Raw genomic sequence first — 21,980 nt, 5'->3', positions numbered from 1 at the left:
GATTACTCGGGTGGATCGTAAGGGAACAGCGTCTTACCATATCGGGGTGTATAAAACTCTCCGTCGATCAGGCAGGGCGTCTCGTACCCGTTTATGAGTACCGTCGTTGTTGCCGTTTGGAGAGTTCGGGGCCGCAACTGGTGCAGGGTCACCGAAGCCAGTCGCTGTTGCTGCATCGGGGCGTTTTCCTCAGGCCCCGTGGGGCCGTCCATCCCGGGGTCCTTAGCTGTCAGCCAAGTTGGCGACGTCCATGGGTTGCACAGAGTCGGGGGTGGACAAGATGGCGCCGCCCATTGATCGCACGGGGCCGGAGGAGCACAAAATGGCGGCGCCCATCCCTCCCGCATGGAGTCCGGGACCCAAGATGGCGGCGCTCGTTGGCCACACATGGATCGTTAGGGGGGTTGAGGTTGGCGTCCTGGTTCTCCCCCGGAGATTGCGGCGACCCCCCGGGCCTGGCACACCGCTGCAAAGTGCCCAATTTTGCCGCGCCCTTTACAGAGGGCTGAGCGGGCCGGGCAGCGCAGTCGGGGGTGTTTCGCTTGCCCGCAAAAGTAGCACAGGCCTGCGGCGGGGGGGGGGGGGGGGGGGGGGGTCGGTCGCAGCGGGGGTCCACGGTGACCAAGGGGCTGCCGCGCGGTCGGGGGCGTAGCCACGGGCGTTCTGTGATGCCACATTGAGTGAGGCAGCGAGGGCCCTTGCCTCCGTGAGGCCTAGTGAGTCTCTTTCCAGCAATCGCTGGCAAATTTGGGACGAGAGCATACCTGCCACGAAAGCATCCCAAATTAGTAGCTCTGTGTGTTCGTTAGCCGAAACCGGTGGGCAGTTGCAATTTCTCCCCAGTATTAACAGCGCACTGTGGAATTCGTCCAGCAATTCCCCGGGGATTTGCCGTCTCGTCGCGAGCTGGTGGCGTGCATAGACCTGGTTGACGGGCCGAACTGGAAATCGTCCGTGTCCTCTATGAGAGTGTAGATTTCCGGGCTCACCCTGGAATGCAGGACCTGCATTTTCTGGTCTTCTGTCGGTACGCAGGTGGCTGTTCGGAGGTATCCTTCGAAACGCGCTAACCAGCGTTTAAAAGTGGCCGCTGAGTTTGCCGCGTGGGGGCTGATTCGCAGACACTCCGGAGTGATTCGGAGCTCCATGTTCTTTAAAGTTTGCGTAATAAATTGTAGCGTAATCAATCACTCACGAGACGAGAAGAGATGGAGTCAATCGATGGCTTTATTACGCAGACTTGTTCCCCAGCAGCACAGTTACAGAATGTGGCTGCTGGGAGAACCAGGGCTCTTATACTCCGCCTTACTGGGTGGAGCCAGTAGGCGGCTGATCCAATCGGGACCCGGCGTCTATCCACCAATAGCCTCTCGGCATCACAGGGTACCGTAATACCCCTAATGCATACCACCACATCCTCACAATGTGCTGGGTGCATAGACTGGTTCGGACAGGCATAGATCTTTAGTTTAATCTAACACCATGTTAACCCACAGTGAAAGTATGTTCAACAGTTTCTAACTTTAATAAAATAGTGTTGCACTATTTTAAGTGTTGGTGGCCTATATGTGTTCCACGGATCCCGAGCACCCAACACATCACAGCTATCGAGAGAACCAGCCAGCACCCTGTAATGGACAGAGCATTCAGTCAAACTCCCGAGTCACCTTCTGAACATGAATGCGTTTCACCCACAATCGTGAGGGTTGAAAATCGAAAACGAGCAGAATAAAAAGAAAGGCAACAATTTTTTGTTGAATAAGTTAGGATTTAATAAATGCTGTCACGATTCCCATTTGGAAAGTGGATTGGGGGGGGGGGGGGGGGGGGGGGGTGGAAATGAGGCATTTCTTGAACCACTGAGCCCACTTTGGGAAGATGCGATTTATTTATTTTCAAAATCAGTATTTTGCCTTCTCGCTGTGGAATCATTTCCGCAGAGCGTGACTGAGCCACAGTGGCCAATGGCAGTGCAGCAACCAAGGCGGTGGGCGGACGACGAGACACAGCTGATATGTGCTTACAGAAATATGAAATGTGCAAGAAAGGGCAGGCCCTCGCCAAATCTCTCCCCCTGCTCCCCCCCCCCCCCCCCGCCGCAACCACCAACAGACCCCTCCTCCCCCCTCCCCAGGGACTAGCAGGAGATAGGATGATGTGAATTGTATCATGATGGGCAACACGGTAGCACAGTGGTCAGCTCTGGGTGTTTCACCCTGGCACGGTGATTAGCTCTGGGTGTTTCACCCTGGCACGGTGGCACGGTGGTTAGCGGTGCTGCCTCACGGCCCCAGGGACCCGGGTTCAATTCAGGACTCGGGTGACTGTGCGGAGTCTGCACGTCCTCCCCGTGTCTGCGTGGGTTTCCTCCGGGTGCTCCGGTTTCCTCCCACTGTACAAAGATGTACAGGTTGGGTGCACTGCCCATAATCAATGCGTGTGGGGTTACGCGGATAGAGCGGAGGAGTAGGCCTAGGTAGGGCCCTCTTTCGGAGGGTCGGTGTAGACCCGATGGTCCGAATGGCCTCCTTCTGCACTGCAGGGAGTCTGTGGATGCATCAGCCTTCTGTCTCGATAGATTGCTGAGGCACAGCCTGTTCTGAGTCACATGGACTGACGAGGCTGTGAGCTCCACTCCTCACCTCTGCAGGAGTCTTTGATGCTGCTGAACTTTGGAAAGGCATGGGGGGGGGGACAAGGTCACTACTGCTGATCACCATCTACTGAAATTTCAATGAGACTCGGAGTGTCTGCCTCGCTTCGGCAAGCAGGCTGGGTGGTTAATGTAACGCACTTGGAGGAAATGGGTAAATCTGCACCGAGGTGGTTCCCTACCCCCTTTTAACGTCAGTGGTTTTCTTCACCACGTGTCCAGGACTGGCAGCAACTCATTGTGATTAATCAATAGCCCCGTTAACATTGCATCATCAAACTCTCAGGCTACGGGAAGGTAAGTTCGATGGACCTTGGTTTTATTTCACCTTCCGATGTCCCAAATAGATTCATTAGGTTTTAAGGACAGGCAGGCATGAGGGAGTACTTCAATCCAAAGTTCAGGCGATAGTTCTTCACACAGTGTGGGTGGAAGGAACGCTGCGACCGCTTAATCAACAGTGAGGTGGACAATGGAATCCAGCGACCTGACCCTTGACCTGTAAACTGTGTGATGCCAATGTCAGGTCGTCGCCAAGACAGTGATTTGACAGAGTTCATTTGGTTTTTTCACCATTAGCTGTGCAATAAGAGAAGTCTGCTTCTGAATCACCATCACATCGAATGAACATTGTAACAACTCAAAACACGAAATTCAACAGGAATCTCTTTTCTTCCCCGCACGCTCTCTCTCTCTCTCTCTCTGTCCCTCTACGAACTTGGCCTTTTCTCTGTGGCGATGTTCTTCCTTTCCACCCGTGCGTAAGGTTCAAACGCCGACGTGCCCACTCCGTAGCCGGTCGAGAGTTCGAGGGCGCTGCCTAGTGCCGGGCCTGAGAAGCTCGGAGCAGCGCCCGCCTGGCGGTGAGGGGAGGAGGTGGCCCGGGTCGGGGCGGAGAGGCTGAAAGAGGCGGCTGCCAGCCCGGGTGAACTGCTGCTGGAGGACACCAGGCCGCAGCCGTTACCCGCTGGAGATCCGAGAGGGCCGGGTCCCTGGGTGAGCAAGCTGGCGGCTGGAGGGATGGACAAGAACCTCCCTTGTTCGAGCAGCCTCAGGATGTTACAGGTGGCAACGGACTCCGAGGTGCCGGGGGAACTGCTGTCACAGTCTTTACTCTGATCTTTCTTCTGCTTTGTGCGTCTGTTCTGGAACCAGACCTTAACCTGCAACAAAAACAAAATGAAATAGAATCAGGTCAGGCAACAGCAACTTGCATGTTGTACAATACCTTTACTTTAGAGCAGCAGATACCTGGAAACACCACCATCAGGGGCTGGTTTAGCACACGGCTAAACGCTGGCTTTGAAAGCAGACCCAGGCAGGCCAACAGCACGGTTCAATTCCCGTACCAGCCTCCCCGAACAGGTGCCGGAATGTGGCGACTAGGGGCTTTTCACAGTAACTTCATTGAAGCCTACTTGTGACAATAAGTGATTTTCATTTCATCTGTCAATAAGTCAATCGCCATTCTTACTGGAAATATATAGTTGTTACTTCCTGGGGTGGAGGGTGAGGTGTAGTTGCTATGTCGGGTTAGGTTTGAGGGCCTGGCCTGACAGTGCTGAGAGTAAGAGTCCCCGTCGGATTTTGGGAGGGGTGTCCTGTGGGTTAGAGAGTTTCCGTCAAGAGTATAGTCCCTTAGGGTTGGGAGGAGTCCCGTGGGGGGTTAAGTCGCTTTCTTGGGGGTAGTCCTGTGCGGTATTACGCGCTGGAGCTCGGAGGTCATGGCCCAATGTTCGTGTACTAGCAAGTAGGTCAAAGGCCGCCACTTTCAGACAATAATCCTTGCGTCTGTAAATATTCAATAACCCAGCCTCCACTGCTCTCTGGGACAGAGAATTCCACAGACTCATCTTCTTTGTCGCAAATGGGAGACTTTCAGCGGAATTCTCCGTCGGCGGGATCATCCGGTCTGCCGGCAAGGCACCCACGCACGCAGGTTTCCCGACGGCTTCCCGATGGAAACCCCATTGGCCGGCTGTGGGAATGGAGAATCCCGCTGCCAGTGGGGGCCGCGTCGAGCCAGAAAACACGTCTGGCAGGCCGGAGATTCCCGCCCCTTGTTTTAAACATAGAACATTACAGCGCAGTACAGGCCCTTCGGCCCTCGATGTTGCTCCGACCTGTGAAACCACTCTAAAGCCCATCTACACTATTCCCTTATTGTCCATATGTCTATCCAATGACCATTTAAATGCCCTTGGTGTTGGTGAGTCCACTACTGTTGCAGGCAGGGCATTCCACGCCCTTACTACTCTCTGAGTAAAGAACCTACCTCTGGCATCTGTCTTATATCTATCTCCCCTCAATTTAAAGCTATGTCCCCTCGTGCTAGACATCACCATTCGAGGAAGAAGGCTCTCACTGTCCACCCTATCCAACCCTCTGATCATCTTGTATGCCTCAATTAAGTCACCTCTTAACCTTCTTCTCTCCAACGAAAACAGCGTCAAGTTCCTCATCCATTCCTCATAAGATCTTCCCTCATACCAGGCAACATTCTGGTAAATCTCCTCTGCACCCTTTCCAATGCTTCCACATCCTGCCTATAATGCAGCGACCAGAATTGCACGCAATACTCCAAATGCGGCCGCACCAGAGTTTTGTACAGCTGCAACATGACCTCATGGCACCAAAACTGAATCCCTCTACCAATAAAAGCTAACACACCGTATGCCTTCTTAACAACCCGCTCAACCTGAGTGGCAACTTTCAGGGATCTATGTACATGGATACTGAGATCTCTCTGCTCATCCACACTGCCAAGAATCTTACCTTTAGCCCAGTACTCTGTCTTCCTGTTATTCCTTCCAAAATGAATCACCTCACACTTTTCTGCATTAAACTCCATTTGCCGCCCCTCAGCCCAGCGCTGCAGCTTATCTATGTTCCTCTGTAACTTGTAACATCCTTCCGCACTGTCCACAACTCCACTGACTTTAGTGTCACCTGCAAATTAACTCACCCATCCTTCTACGCCCTCCTCCAGGTCATTTATAAAAATGACAAACAGCAGTGGCCCCAAAACAGATCCTTGTGGTACACCACTAGTAACTGGACTCCAGTCTGAACATTTCCCATCAACCACCATCCTTTGTCTTCTTCCAGCTAGCCAATTTCTGATCCAAACTGCTAAATCTCCCTGAATCCCATGCCTCTGTATTTACTGCAGTAGCCTACCGTGGGGAACCTTATAAGACGCTTTACTGAAATCCATATACACCACATCAACTGCTTTACCCTCATCCACCTGTTTGGTCACCTTCTCAAAGAACTCAATAAGGTTTGTGAGACACGACCTACCCTTCACAAAACCGTGTTGACTATGTCTAATCAAATTATTCCTTTCCAGATGATTATACACCCTATCTCTTATAAACATTTCCAAGACAACATTGTCTTTTTCCTGTGTGAATGCTGACAAAAAATATTCTTTTAGCACCTCTCCTATCTCCTCGGACTCCAAGCAGAACTTCCCACTACTGTCCTTGACTGGCCCTACTCTTACCCTAGTCATTCTTTTATTCCTGACATATCTATCGAAAACTTTAGGGTTATCCTTGATCCTATCTGCCAGAGACTTCTCATGTCCCCTCCTGGCTCTTCTTAGCTCAGTGCCCCAGTTCCCGATTCCCCCATGAATCTACCATGTCTCAGAATCTACCGTCTCTCACAATCTACCTTGTCTCACAATCTACCGTGACTCAGAACCTACCGTGTCTCACAATCTACCTTGTCTCACAATCTACCTTGTCTCACAATCTACCTTGTCTCAAATCTACCTTGTCTTACAATCTACCTTGTCTCACAATCTACCTTGTCTCAGAATCTACCTTGTCTCAGAATCTACCTTGTCTCACAATCTACCGTGTCTCAGAACCTACCGTGTCTCACAATCTACCATGTCTCCCAATCTACCATGTCTCACAATCTAGCGTGTCTCAGAATCTACCATGTCTCAGAATCTACCATGTCTCACAATCTACCATGTCTCAGAATCTACCATGTCTCAGAATCTACCATGTCTCCAATCTACCATGTCTCACAACCTACCTTGTCTCACAATCTACCTTGTCTCACAATCTACCTTGTCTCAGAATCTACCATGTCTCAGAATCTACCATGTCTCAGAATCTACCATGTCTCACAATCTATCTTGTCTCAGAATCGACCGTGTCTCAGAATCGACCGTGTCTCAGAATCTACCGTGTCTCAGAATCAACCGTGTCTCAAAATCTACCTTGTCTCACAATCTACCTTGTCTCAGAATCTACCGTGTCTCAGAATCTACCGTGTCTCAGAATCTACCTTGTCTTAGAATCTACCGTGTCTCACAATCTACCTTGTCTCAGAATCTACCATGTCTCAGAATCTCCCCTGTCTCAGAAGCTACCGTGTCTCAGAAACTACCGTGTCTCAGAATCTACCGTGTCTCAGAATCCACCTTGTCTCAGAATCTACCGTGTCTCAGAATCTACCTTGTCTCAGAATCTACCATGTCTCACAATCTACCGTGTCTCACAATCTACCTTGTCTCAGAATCTACCATGTCTCAGAATCTACCGTGTCTCAGAAACTACCATGTCTCAGAATCTACCATGTCTCACAATCTACCTTGTCTCAGAATCTACCGTGTCTCAGAATCTACCGTGTCTCAGAATCTACCTTGTCTTAGAATCTACCGTGTCTCACAATCTACCTTGTCTCAGAATCTACCATGTCTCAGAATCTCCCCTGTCTCAGAAGCTACCGTGTCTCAGAAACTACCGTGTCTCAGAATCTACCGTGTCTCAGAATCTACCTTGTCTCAGAATCTACCGTGTCTCAGAATCTACCTTGTCTCAGAATCTACCATGTCTCACAATCTACCGTGTCTCACAATCTACCTTGTCTCAGAATCTACCATGTCTCAGAATCTACCGTGTCTCAGAAACTACCATGTCTCAGAATCTACCATGTCTCACAATCTACCGTGTCTCACAATCTACCTTGTCTCAGAATCTACCATGTCTCAGAATCTACCGTGTCTCAGAAACTACCATGTCTCAGAATCTACCGTGTCTCACAATCAACCGTGTCTCACAATCAACCGTGTCTCACAATCAGCCGTGTCTCACAATCTACCTTGTCTCACAATCTACCTTGTCTCACAATCTACCATGTCTCACAATCTACCGTGTCTCACAATCTACCTTGTCTCACAATCTACCTTGTCTCACAATCTACCTTGTCTCAGAATCTACCGTGTCTCAGAATCTACCGTGTCTCACAATCTACCGTGTCTAAGAATCTACCGTGTCTCAGAATCTACCGTGTCTCAGAATCTACCGTTTCTCAGAATCTACCGTTTCTCAGAATCTACCATGTCTCACAATCTACCATGTCTCACAATCTACCTTGTCACACAATCTACCATGTCTCACCATCTACCATGTCTCACAATCTACCTTGTCTCACAATCTACCATGTCTCAGAATCTACCTTGTCTCAGAATCTACCATGTCTCACAATCTACCGTGTCTCAGAATCTACCATGTCTCAGAATCTACCATGTCTCCAATCTACCATGTCTCACAATCTACCTTGTCTCACAATCTACCTTGTCTCAGAATCTACCTTGATCACAATCTACCTTGTCTCACAATCTACCTTGTCTCAGAATCTACCATGTCTCAGAATCTACCATGTCGTAGAATCTACCATGTCTCAGAATCTACCGTGTCTCAGAATCTACCTTGTCTCAGAATCTACCATGTCTCAGAATCTACCATGTCTCAGAATCTACCGTGTCTCAGAATCTACCTTGTCTCAGAATCTACCATGTCTCAGAATCTACCATGTCTCAGAATCTACCGTGTCTCAGAATCTACCTTGTCTCAGAATCTACCATGTCTCAGAATCTACCATGTCTCAGAATCTACCATGTCTCAGAATCTACCTTGATCACAATCTACCGTGTCTCACAATCTACCGTGTCTCACAATCTGCCTTGTCTCACAATCTACCATGTCTCACAATCTACCGTGTCTCACAATCTACCATGTCTCAGAATCTACCATGTCTCAGAATCTACCTTGTCTCAGAATCTACCATGTCTCACAATCTACCGTGACTCAGAATCTACCATGTCTGAGAATTAACCTTGTCTCAGAATCTACCATGTCTCAGAATCTACCTTATCTCACAATCTGCCATGTCTCAGAATCTACCTTGTCTCAGAATCTACCATGTCTCAGAATCTACCTTGTCTCAGAATCTACCATGTCTCACAATCTACCGTGACTCAGAATCTACCATGTCTGAGAATTAACCTTGTCTCAGAATCTACCATGTCTCAGAATCTACCTTATCTCACAATCTACCATGTCTCAGAATCTACCTTGTCTCACAATCTACCGTGTCTCACAATCTACCAGGTCTCACAATCTACCAGGTCTCACAATCTACCGTGTCTCAGAATCTACCATGTCTCAGAATCTACCATGTCTCACAATCTACCTTGTCTCACAATCTACCTTGTCTCACAATCTACCGTGTCTCACAATCTTCCATGTCTCACAATCTACCATGTCTCACAATCTACCGTGTCTCACAATCTACCATGTCTCAGAATCTACCATGTCTCAGAATCTACCTTGTCTCAGAATCTACCATGTCTCACAATCTACCGTGACTCAGAATCTACCATGTCTGAGAATTAACCTTGTCTCAGAATCTACCATGTCTCAGAATCTACCTTATCTCACAATCTGCCATGTCTCAGAATCTACCTTGTCTCAGAATCTACCATGTCTCAGAATCTACCTTGTCTCAGAATCTACCATGTCTCACAATCTACCGTGACTCAGAATCTACCATGTCTGAGAATTAACCTTGTCTCAGAATCTACCATGTCTCAGAATCTACCTTATCTCACAATCTACCATGTCTCAGAATCTACCTTGTCTCACAATCTACCGTGTCTCACAATCTACCAGGTCTCACAATCTACCAGGTCTCACAATCTACCGTGTCTCAGAATCTACCATGTCTCAGAATCTACCATGTCTCACAATCTACCTTGTCTCACAATCTACCTTGTCTCACAATCTACCGTGTCTCACAATCTTCCATGTCTCACAATCTAGCATGTCTCACAATCTACCGTGTCTCAGAATCTACCGTGTCTCACAATCTACCTTGTCTCAGAATCTACCATGTCCCAGAATCTACCGTGTCTCAGAATCTACCGTGTCTCAGAATCTACCGTGTCTCAGAATCTACCTTGTCTCAGAATCTACCTTGTCTCAGAATCTATCATGTCTCAGAATCTACCATGTCTCAGAATCTACCGTGTCTCACAATCTACCATGTCTCAGAATCAACCGTGTCTCACAATCTACCGTGTCTCACAATCTACCTTGTCTCAGAATCTACCTTGTCTCAGAATCTACCGTGTCTCAGAATCTACCGTGTCTCAGAATCTACCGTGTCTCAGAATCAACCGTGTCTCACAATCTACCTTGTCTCACAATCTACCATGTCTCAGAATCTACCATGTCTCACAATCTACCTTGTCTCACAATCTACCTTGTCTCACAATCTATCTTGTCTCAGAATCTACCATGTCTCAGAATCTACCTTGTCTCAGAATCTACCATGTATCAGAATCTACCGTGTCTCACAATCTCTCTTGTCTCACAATCTACCATGTCTCAGAATCTACCTTGTCTCACAATCTACCGTGTCTCAGAATCTACCGTGTCTCAACATCTACCGTGTCTCAACATCTACCGTGTCTCACAATCAACCGTGTCTCACAATCTACCTTGTCTCACAATCTACCTTGTCTCACAATCTACCTTGTCTCACAATCTACCTTGTCTCACAATCTACCTTGTCTCAGAATCTACCATGTCTCAGAATCTACCATGTCTCACAATCTACCATGTCTCACAATCAACCTTGTCTCACAATCTACCAAGTCTCAGAATCTACCTTGTCTCAGAATCTACCGTGTCTCACAATCTACCGTGTCTCACAATCTACCGTGTCTCAGAATCTACCATGTATGAGAATCTACCTTGTCTCAGAATCTACCATGTATGAGAATCTACCTTGTCTCAGAATCTACCATGTCTCAGAATCTACCGTGTCTCACAATCTACCGTGTCTCAGAATCTACCGTGTCTCAGAATCTACCTTGTCTCAGAATCTACCGTGTCTCAGAATCTACCGTGTCTCAGAATCTACCTTGTCTCAGAATCTACCGTGTCTCAGAATCTACCGTGTCTCAGAATCTACCGTGTCTCGCAATCTACCGTGTCTCACAATCTACCTTGTCTCAGAATCTACCTTGTCTCAGAATCTACCTTGTCTCAGAATCTACCATGTCTCAGAATCTACCGTGTCTCAGAATCTACCGTGTCTCACAATCTACCGTGTCTCAGAATCTACCATGGCGCAGAATCTACCATGTCGCAGAATCTACCTTGTCTCACAATCTACCATGTCTGAGAATCTACCATGTCTCAGAATCTACCTTATCTCAGAATCTACCTTGTCTTTGAATCTACCATATCTCAGAATCTACCTTGTCTCAGAATCTACCATGTCTCCGAATCTACCATGTCTCCGAATCTACCATGTCTCCGAATCTACCATGTCTCCGAATCTACCATGTCTCCGAATCTACCATGTCTCACTATCAACCTTGTCTCAGAATCTACCATGTCTCACTATCTACCTTGTCTCACTATCTACCTTGTCTCACTATCTACCTTGTCTCAGAATCTACCTTGTCTCAGAATCTACCTTGTCTCAGAATCTACCATGTCTCACTATCTACCTTGTCTCAGAATCTACCATGTCTCACTATCTATCTTGTCTCAGAATCTACCATGTCTCACTATCTACCTTGTCTCAGAATCTACCTTGTCTCACAATCTACCATGTCTCACAATCTACCATGTCTCCGAATCTACCATGTCTCCGAATCTACCTTGTCTCAGAATCTACCATGTCTCACTATCTACCTTGTCTCAGAATCTACCTTGTCTCACAATCTACCTTGTCTCACAATCTACCTTGTCTCACAATCTACCATGTCTCAGAATCTACCTTGTCTCACAATCTACCTTGTCTCAGAATCTACCATTATTCAGAATCTACCTTGTCTCACAATCTACCTTGTCTCACAATCTACCTTGTCTCACAATCTACCTTGTCTCAGACTCTACCATTTCTCAGAATCTACCGTGTCTCACAATCTACCGTGTCTCAGAATCTACCATGTCGCAGAATCTACCTTGTCTCACAACCTACCATGTCTCACAATCTACCATGTCTCAGAATCTACCTTGTCTCACAATCTACCACGTCTGAGAATCTACCATGTCTCAGAATCTACCTTATCTCAGAATCTACCTTGTCTTAGAATCTACCATGTCTCAGAATCTACCTTGTCTCAGAATCTACCATGTCTCAGAATCTACCGTGTCTCACAATCTACCGTGTCTCACAATCTACCTTGTCTCAGAATCTACCTTATCTCAGAATCTACCTTGTCTTAGAATCTACCATGTCTCAGAATCTACCGTGTCTCAGAATCTACCTTGTCTCAGAATCTACCATGTCTCACAATCTACCATGTCTCCGAATCTACCATGTCTCCGAATCTACCATGTCTCAGAATCTACCTTGTCTCAGAATCTACCATGTCTCAGAATCTACCATGTCTCACTATCTACCTTGTCTCAGAATCTACCATGTCTCACTATCTACCTTGTCTCAGAATCTACCATGTCTCAGAATCTACCTTGTCTCAGAATCTACCTTGTCTCAGAATCTACCTTATCTCAGAATCTACCTTGTCTCAGAATCTACCGTGTCTCACTATCTACCGTGTCTCAGAATCTACCTTGTCTCACAATCTACCATGTCTCACAATCTACCATGTCTCACAATCTACCATGTCTCACAATCTACCATGTCTCACAATCTACCTTGTCTCAGAATCTACCGTGTCTCACAATCTACCATGTCTCACAATCTACCATGTCTCACAATCTACCATGTCTCACAATCTACCATGTCTCACAATCTACCTTGTCTCACAATCTACCATGTCTCACAATCTACCATGTCTCACAATCTACCATGTCTCACAATCTACCTTGTCTCAGAATCTACCGTGTCTCAGAATCTACCGTGTCTCACAATCTACCATGTCTCAGAATCTACCATGTCTCACAATCTACCATGTCTCACAATCTACCATGTCTCAGACTCTACCTTGTCTCAGAATCTACCTTGTCTCACAATCTACCATGTCTCACAATCTACCATGTCTCACAATCTACCATGTCTCACAATCTACCTTGTCTCAGAATCTACCGTGTCTCAGAATCTACCGTGTCTCACAATCTACCGTGTCTCAGAATCTACCATGTCTCAGAATCTACCATGTCTCAGAATCTACCTTGTCTCAGAATCTACCATGTCTCACAATCTACCGTGTCTCAGACTCTACCTTGTCTCACAATCTACCATGTCTCACAATCTACCGTGTCTCACAATCTACCTTGTCTCAGAATCTACCTTGTCTCAGAATCTACCTTGTCTCAGAATCTACCGTGTCTCAGAATCTACCGTGTCTCAGAATCTACCGTGTCTCAGAATCAACCGTGTCTCACAATCTACCTTGTCTCACAATCTACCATGTCTCAGAATCTACCATGTCTCACAATCTACCTTGTCTCACAATCTACCTTGTCTCACAATCTATCTTGTCTCAGAATCTACCATGTCTCAGAATCTACCTTGTCTCAGAATCTACCATGTATCAGAATCTACCGTGTCTCACAATCTCTCTTGTCTCACAATCTACCATGTCTCAGAATCTACCTTGTCTCACAATCTACCGTGTCTCAGAATCTACCGTGTCTCAACATCTACCGTGTCTCAACATCTACCGTGTCTCACAATCAACCGTGTCTCACAATCTACCTTGTCTCACAATCTACCTTGTCTCACAATCTACCTTGTCTCACAATCTACCTTGTCTCAGAATCTACCATGTCTCAGAATCTACCATGTCTCACAATCTACCATGTCTCACAATCTACCTTGTCTCACAATCTACCAAGTCTCAGAATCTACCTTGTCTCAGAATCTACCGTGTCTCACAATCGACCGTGTCTCACAATCTACCGTGTCTCAGAATCTACCATGTATGAGAATCTACCTTGTCTCAGAATCTACCATGTATGAGAATCTACCTTGTCTCAGAATCTACCATGTCTCAGAATCTACCGTGTCTCACAATCTACCGTGTCTCAGAATCTACCGTGTCTCAGAATCTACCTTGTCTCAGAATCTACCGTGTCTCAGAATCTACCGTGTCTCAGAATCTACCTTGTCTCAGAATCTACCGTGTCTCAGAATCTACCGTGTCTCGCAATCTACCGTGTCTCACAATCTACCTTGTCTCAGAATCTACCTTGTCTCAGAATCTACCTTGTCTCAGAATCTACCATGTCTCAGAATCTACCGTGTCTCAGAATCTACCGTGTCTCACAATCTACCGTGTCTCAGAATCTACCATGGCGCAGAATCTACCATGTCGCAGAATCTACCTTGTCTCACAATCTACCATGTCTGAGAATCTACCGTGTCTCACAATCTCTCTTGTCTCACAATCTACCATGTCTCAGAATCTACCTTGTCTCACAATCTACCGTGTCTCAGAATCTACCGTGTCTCAACATCTACCGTGTCTCAACATCTACCGTGTCTCACAATCAACCGTGTCTCACAATCTACCTTGTCTCACAATCTACCTTGTCTCACAATCTACCTTGTCTCACAATCTACCTTGTCTCAGAATCTACCATGTCTCAGAATCTACCATGTCTCACAATCTACCATGTCTCACAATCTACCTTGTCTCACAATCTACCAAGTCTCAGAATCTACCTTGTCTCAGAATCTACCGTGTCTCACAATCTACCGTGTCTCACAATCTACCGTGTCTCAGAATCTACCATGTATGAGAATCTACCTTGTCTCAGAATCTACCATGTATGAGAATCTACCTTGTCTCAGAATCTACCATGTCTCAGAATCTACCGTGTCTCACAATCTACCGTGTCTCAGAATCTACCGTGTCTCAGAATCTACCTTGTCTCAGAATCTACCGTGTCTCAGAATCTACCGTGTCTCAGAATCTACCGTGTCTCAGAATCTACCGTGTCTCAGAATCTACCGTGTCTCGCAATCTACCGTGTCTCACAATCTACCTTGTCTCAGAATCTACCTTGTCTCAGAATCTACCTTGTCTCAGAATCTACCATGTCTCAGAATCTACCGTGTCTCAGAATCTACCGTGTCTCACAATCTACCGTGTCTCAGAATCTACCATGGCGCAGAATCTACCATGTCGCAGAATCTACCTTGTCTCACAATCTACCATGTCTGAGAATCTACCATGTCTCAGAATCTACCTTATCTCAGAATCTGCCTTGTCTTTGAATCTACCATATCTCAGAATCTACCTTGTCTCAGAATCTACCATGTCTCCGAATCTACCATGTCTCCGAATCTACCATGTCTCCGAATCTACCATGTCTCCGAATCTACCATGTCTCCGAATCTACCATGTCTCACTATCAACCTTGTCTCAGAATCTACCATGTCTCACTATCTACCTTGTCTCACTATCTACCTTGTCTCACTATCTACCTTGTCTCAGAATCTACCTTGTCTCAGAATCTACCTTGTCTCAGAATCTACCATGTCTCACTATCTACCATGTCTCACTATCTATCTTGTCTCAGAATCTACCTTGTCTCAGAATCTACCTTGTCTCACAATCTACCATGTCTAACAATCTACCATGTCTCCGAATCTACCATGTCTCCGAATCTACCTTGTCTCAGAATCTACCATGTCTCACTATCTACCTTGTCTCAGAATCTACCTTGTCTCACAATCTACCTTGTCTCACAATCTACCTTGTCTCACAATCTACCTTGTCTCACAATCTACCTTGTCTCACAATCTACCATGTCTCAGAATCTACCTTGTCTCACAATCTACCTTGTCTCACAATCTACCTTGTCTCACAATCTACCTTGTCTCAGAATCTACCATTATTCAGAATCTACCTTGTCTCACAATCTACCTTGTCTCACAATCTACCTTGTCTCAGACTCTACCATTTCTCAGAATCTACCGTGTCTCACAATCTACCGTGTCTCAGAATCTACCATGTCGCAGAATCTACCTTGTCTCACAACCTACCATGTCTCACAATCTACCATGTCTCAGAATCTACCTTGTCTCACAATCTACCATGTCTGAGAATCTACCATGTCTCAGAATCTACCTTATCTCAGAATCTACCTTGTCTTAGAATCTACCATGTCTCAGAATCTACCTTGTCTCAGAATCTACCATGTCTCAGAATCTACCGTGTCTCACAATCTACCGTGTCTCACAATCTACCTTGTCTCAGAATCTACCTTATCTCAGAATCTACCTTGTCTTAGAATCTACCATGTCTCAGAATCTACCGTGTCTCCGAATCTACCATGTCTCCGAATCTACCATGTCTCAGAATCTACCTTGTCTCAGAATCTACCATGTCTCAGAATCTACCATGTCTCACTATCTACCTTGTCTCAGAATCTACCATGTCTCACTATCTACCTTGTCTCAGAATCTACCATGTCTCAGAATCTACCTTGTCTCAGAATCTACCTTATCTCAGAATCTACCTTGTCTCAGAATCTACCATGTCTCACAATCTACCGTGTCTCAGAATCTACCTTGTCTCACAATCTACCATGTCTCACAATCTACCTTGTCTCACAATCTACCATGTCTCACAATCTACCATGTCTCACAATCTACCATGTCTCACAATCTACCATGTCTCACAATCTACCGTGTCTCAGAATCTACCTTGTCTCACAATCTACCATGTCTCACAATCTACCATGTCTCACAATCTACCATGTCTCACAATCTACCATGTCTCACAATCTACCATGTCTCACAATCTACCTTGTCTCAGAATCTACCGTGTCTCACAATCTACCTTGTCTCAGAATCTTCCTTGTCTCACAATCTACCATGTCTCACAATCTACCATGTCTCACAATCTACCGTGTCTCAGAATCTACCTTGTCTCACAATCTACCATGTCTCACAATCTACCATGTCTCACAATCTACCATGTCTCACAATCTACCATGTCTCACAATCTACCATGTCTCCGAATCTACCATGTCTCCGAATCTACCATGTCTCAGAATCTACCTTGTCTCAGAATCTACCATGTCTCACAATCTACCATGTCTCACAATCTACCGTGTCTCACAATCTACCGTGTCTCACAATCTACCTTATCTCACAATCTACCATGTCTCACAATCTACCATGTCTCACAATCTACCGTGTCTCACAATCTACCATGTCTCACAATCTACCATGTCTCACAATCTACCTTATCTCACAATCTACCGTGTCTCACAATCTACCATGTCTCACAATCTACCTTGTCTCACAATCTACCATGTCTCACAATCTACCTTATCTCACAATCTACCGTGTCTCACAATCTACCATGTCTCACAATCTACCTTGTCTCACAATCTACCATGTCTCACAATCTACCGTGTCTCACAATCTACCATGTCTCACAATCTACCATGTCTCACAATCTACCATGTCTCACAATCTACCATGTCTCACAATCTACCATGTCTCACAATCTACCTTGTCTCAGAATCTACCATGTCTCAGAATCTACCGTGTCTCAGAATCTACCATGTCTCACAATCTACCATGTCTCACAATCTACCATGTCTCAGACTCTACCTTGTCTCAGAATCTACCTTGTCTCACAATCTACCATGTCTCACAATCTACCATGTCTCACAATCTACCATGTCTCACAATCTACCGTGTCTCAGAATCTACCGTGTCTCACAATCTACCGTGTCTCAGAATCTACCATGTCTCAGAATCTACCATGTCTCAGAATCTACCTTGTCTCAGAATCTACCATGTCTCACAATCTACCGTGTCTCAGACTCTACCTTGTCTCACAATCTACCATGTCTCACAATCTACCATGTCTCACAATCTACCATGTCTCACAATCTACCATGTCTCAGAATCTACCTTGTCTCAGAATCTACCATGTCTCACAATCTACCGTGTCTCAGACTCTACCTTGTCTCACAATCTACCATGTCTCACAATCTACCATGTCTCACAATCTACCATGTCTCACAATCTACCGTGTCTCAGACTCTACCTTGTCTCACAATCTACCATGTCTCACAATCTACCATGTCTAACCCTCTGATATGTTTCAATAAGATCACCTCTCATTCTTCTAAACTCTCAACCTTTCCTCAAAAGGAAAACCCTTCACTCAGGAACCAACCAGGTGGATCGGGTTCGATTAACGGCTTGGGTCACTGTTTGTGCGGTGTAGGGGCAGCACGGTAGCACAGTGGTTAGCACAGTTGCTTCACAGTGCCAGGGTCCAGGTTCGATTCCCGACTTGGGTCACTGACAGTGCGGAGTCTGCACGTTCTCTCCGTGTCTGCGTGGGTTTCCTCCGGGTGCTCCGCTTCCCTCCCACAAGTCCAAAGATGTGCGGGTTACGTGGATTGGCCGTGCTAAATTGCCCTCTTAGTGTCCACAAAGGTTACTGTTGTTACTGGGTTACGGGGAATTGGGTGGAGAGGCGGACTTAAGCAGGGTGCCCTTTCCAAGGGCCGGTGCAGACTTGACGGTCCGAATGGCCTCCTTCTGTTAAGTAATGGGTTAAGAGACATTCCAATTTGGTGTCTCATTTATGTTCAGTATCCAATAATTGACACTGATATGTAAAGGGGCTTCAGGTGGCCTGTGTGTCAGGTGATGTGATGTTAGAGTTTTGTGCAGAGTCTGTTGTAGTAAATTAAATATGTTTGTGGAAAAGGAGCAGAACCTTTGACTCTTTATATAACAGCAGCTAAATGTACAACACTTCTGCACTGTAAATTCTGTGATAACCCAGTGAACCTTCTCTGAGCTGCTTCTAATGCAATTATAGGAACATAAGAAATAGGAGCAGGAGAAGGTCATTTGGCCCCTCCAGTCTGATCATGGCTGATCTTCTATATCAACGGCATCTTCCTGCATTAACCCTTTATCCTTAATATCTTAAATATCTCGAAATCTAAGAATCTTTGTCTTGAATATTCTTAATGATTGACGCTCCGCAGCATTCTGGAGCAGACAATCCCAAAGATTCAGCAGACTCGGAGTCAAGAAATTCCTCCTCATTGCAGTTCTAAATGGACTATCCCTTAATCTGACATTCCCTGGTTCTAGAGCTCCCACCCAGGGAAAACATTCCTACATCTACCCTGTCAAGCCCAAAAAGAATTTTGAGCTCTTGTTTTTCTAAACGCGAGAAAATCCTCAATCTTGCCTCATAGGACAATCTCGTCAAGTGAGAAATCAGTCTGGTGAACTCTGTCTGTGGCAAGTAAATTCTTCCTTTGGGAAGGAGGTCAAAAGTGTACACAGTACTGCAGGTGTGGTCTCACCAAGGCTCCATAAAACTGCAGCAAAACCTCCCTACTTTTATATTCCTTCCCTTGCCTCCCTGACTACTTGCTCTGCTGTGTGCTATTTTTGTGTAAGTCATGTACAAGGACATCCAGATCCCTCTGTACTGCAGAATTCCGCAGTCTCGCTCCATTGAAATAATACTCTGCTTATCTAGTTTTCCTGCCAAAGTGGACAACCTTACATTCTCCCACATTATACAACAATGGCCATATTTATGCCCACTCACGTAATCTATTTTCCTTTGCAGACTCTTTGTAACCTCCTCGCAGCTTACTTTCCTACCATCTTGATGTTATCAGTAGATTCGACCACCCTGCCTGTTACATCCTCAAAGAACGACAATAAATTTGTCGAACCTGATACCGTTTTCACAAAATCATGCTAACTCTGCCTGATTGTATTCTGATTTTCTAAATGTCCTGTTGCTACCCCCTTAATGATGGATTCCAGCATTTCCCCAATCACACACGTCAGGATAACTGGCCTGCAGCCTTCAGCTTTCCGTCTCCGACCTATCTTGAACAGAGGCGTCGCACTTTTCCTGAATCCTGGAAGTTTTGGAAGATTACAACAATGCACCCACTATCTCTGCTGCCATTTCCTTTAAGACCCCAGGGTGTAGGCCGTCAGACTTTAGCCATCCTCATTTTCCTAATACCTTTGCTCTGGTGATCACCACTTTTTTAAGTTCCTTTCCCTTTTGCCTTCTGATTTTCTATTATTCTTGAAATGTTTTTGGTGTCTTTAACTATGAAGATACAAAACACTTGTTCAAAGTTTCTGCCATTTCCTTGTTTCCCATTATTAACTCCTGGGTCCCACCCTCTAAGGGACAAAGGCTCACTTTAGCTACTCTTTCCCTTTTATGTACTTGTAGAAGCTTTTACGGTCTTATTTTTTTTCAATTTAGAGTACCCAATTAATCTTTTCCAATTAAGGGCCAATTTAGCGTGGCCAATCCACCTACCCTGCACATCTTTGGGTTGTGGGGGTGAAACCCACGCACACACGGGGAGAATATGCAAACTCCACACGGACAGTGACCCAGAGCCGGGATCGAACCTGGGACCTCGGCGCCGTGAGGCAGCAGTGCTAACCACTGCGCCGCCGTGCTGCCCTTTACTGACTTATTTTATATCTCTTCCTAGTTTCTCATACTCATACAATTTCTTCCTCTCTTTCCAATTTTGCTCATTTCTAAAATGCCCCAATCTTCTGCCCTCATCTTTGCAGCATTGTATACCTGTTGTTTCAATTTGATACTATTCTGAACTTCCTCAGTTCTGTTGCAACCTTCTCATACAGTCTTTCCTTCTTGCTGGAGTGTATCTTTGCTGAGGGTTCTAAAATATCTCCTTAGTCTGTTCCCTAATGTCTGACCTTTTAATCTATTTTTCCATTGCATTTTAGCCATCACCTTATAATCACCTTTATTTGAGTTTATGACACTCGTTTCAGACCCACGTGTCTCACCCTCAAACTGAGTGTTTTGATCTCTCCTATCCAGAGCAGTCATTTTCGAACCCAGGGCCGCGACCCGCGGATTGGTTCTGGGCGGGTGTCAGGAGGGTCGCGGGGCCATGCGTCGCGGCACTTCCTGCTTTACAGTGTTCCTGCGAGGTCTGCTTTTAAAAATGCCGCCTGCGGCTGGCTTTCAGAACGGTGGCCATTCGACGCATGTGTTGCCCCTTTAACAATGCGCAGGCCCAGAGCTCAGAGGGCAGAACCCCTCCTCCTGACGTCAGCGCGTTGACCCAGGAGCAGATTTTTTAAAAAAATCTTCCACCTGGAGTGGCGGCAGAGAGCAGGTCGCACGCCCTGTACACTGACGTCACATGTTCTTGTCGTGAGAGAGTTTCCTCCGTTTTGTCGCTGCCAGCAGTGAGCTCCAGGGCCTCTGGCGAACAACCCAGGAAGAAGAAGCTGAAAACAGGAACAAAGCAGCATGAAGATGATTACTTGAGGGGTGGGTTTATTAAATGTGCCAATGCTAATCAGGGTGTAAGGTCCATGTGTGTTATATGCCAGGAAGTACTGGCAAATGAAAGTTTAAAACCCTCAAAACATCAAAGGCATTTGAAGACTAAGCACGGCGAGTTCGAGGACAAAACTCTTTATTTTTTTCAAAGGATGCAGCGAGAACTTCAATCAACAGCTGAAGTAATTATCAGAAATATATCATTGAATAACAAAGCGAGTGAGATCGTGAGGACCAAGCTGGCTCACCTGTCACATTAAAGGTAAGTGAGAATGGCAAAGATCGGCCGTGTGGGTGGCGAAGGTCGGCCGGTGTGAGTGGCGAAGGTCGGCCGGTGTGGGTGAAGGTCGGCCGGTGTGGGTGGTGAAGGTCGGCCGGTGTGGGTGGTGAAGGTCGGCCGGTGTGGGTGGTGAAGATCGGCCGCCCACACCGGCTGATCTTCACCACCCACACGGCCGGTGTGGGTGGCGAAGGTCGGCCGGTGTGGGTGGCGAAGGTCGGCCGGTGTGGGTGGTGAAGATCGGCCGGTGTGGGGAAGATCGGCCGGTGTGGGTGGTGAAGATCGGCCGGTGTGGGGAAGATCAGCCGGTGTGGGCGAAGATCGGCCGGTGTGGGTGGTGAAGATTGGCCGCTGTGGGTGGTGAAGATCGGCCGGTGTGGTGAAGATCGGCCGGTGTGGGTGGCGAAGATCGGCCGTGTGGGTGGTGAAGATCGGCCGGTGTGGTGAAGATC

The 21,980-nt window shown here is 46.5% G+C and overlaps 1 protein-coding gene across 1 annotated transcript in view; it reads right to left on the bottom strand.

Moving 5' to 3' along the window:
• Nucleotides 1–2,131: 2,131 nt before the first annotated feature.
• vax2 (ventral anterior homeobox 2) overlaps nt 2,132–21,980 on the bottom strand; it is a 466,604-nt gene continuing 446,755 nt past the window's right edge. Inside the window, exon 3 of the mRNA XM_072497751.1 lies at nt 2,132–3,816. Coding sequence (XP_072353852.1) covers nt 3,364–3,816 — 453 coding nt within the window. The 3' untranslated portion in view covers nt 2,132–3,363. The remainder of the gene's footprint in view (nt 3,817–21,980) is intronic.

The sequence above is a fragment of the Scyliorhinus torazame genome, chromosome 3 (genome assembly GCF_047496885.1).
Source record: "Scyliorhinus torazame isolate Kashiwa2021f chromosome 3, sScyTor2.1, whole genome shotgun sequence".
NCBI lineage: Eukaryota > Metazoa > Chordata > Chondrichthyes > Carcharhiniformes > Scyliorhinidae > Scyliorhinus > Scyliorhinus torazame.
The sequence above is the reverse complement of the archived record's forward strand: the minus strand, read 5'-3'. Positions and strand labels throughout refer to the sequence as shown.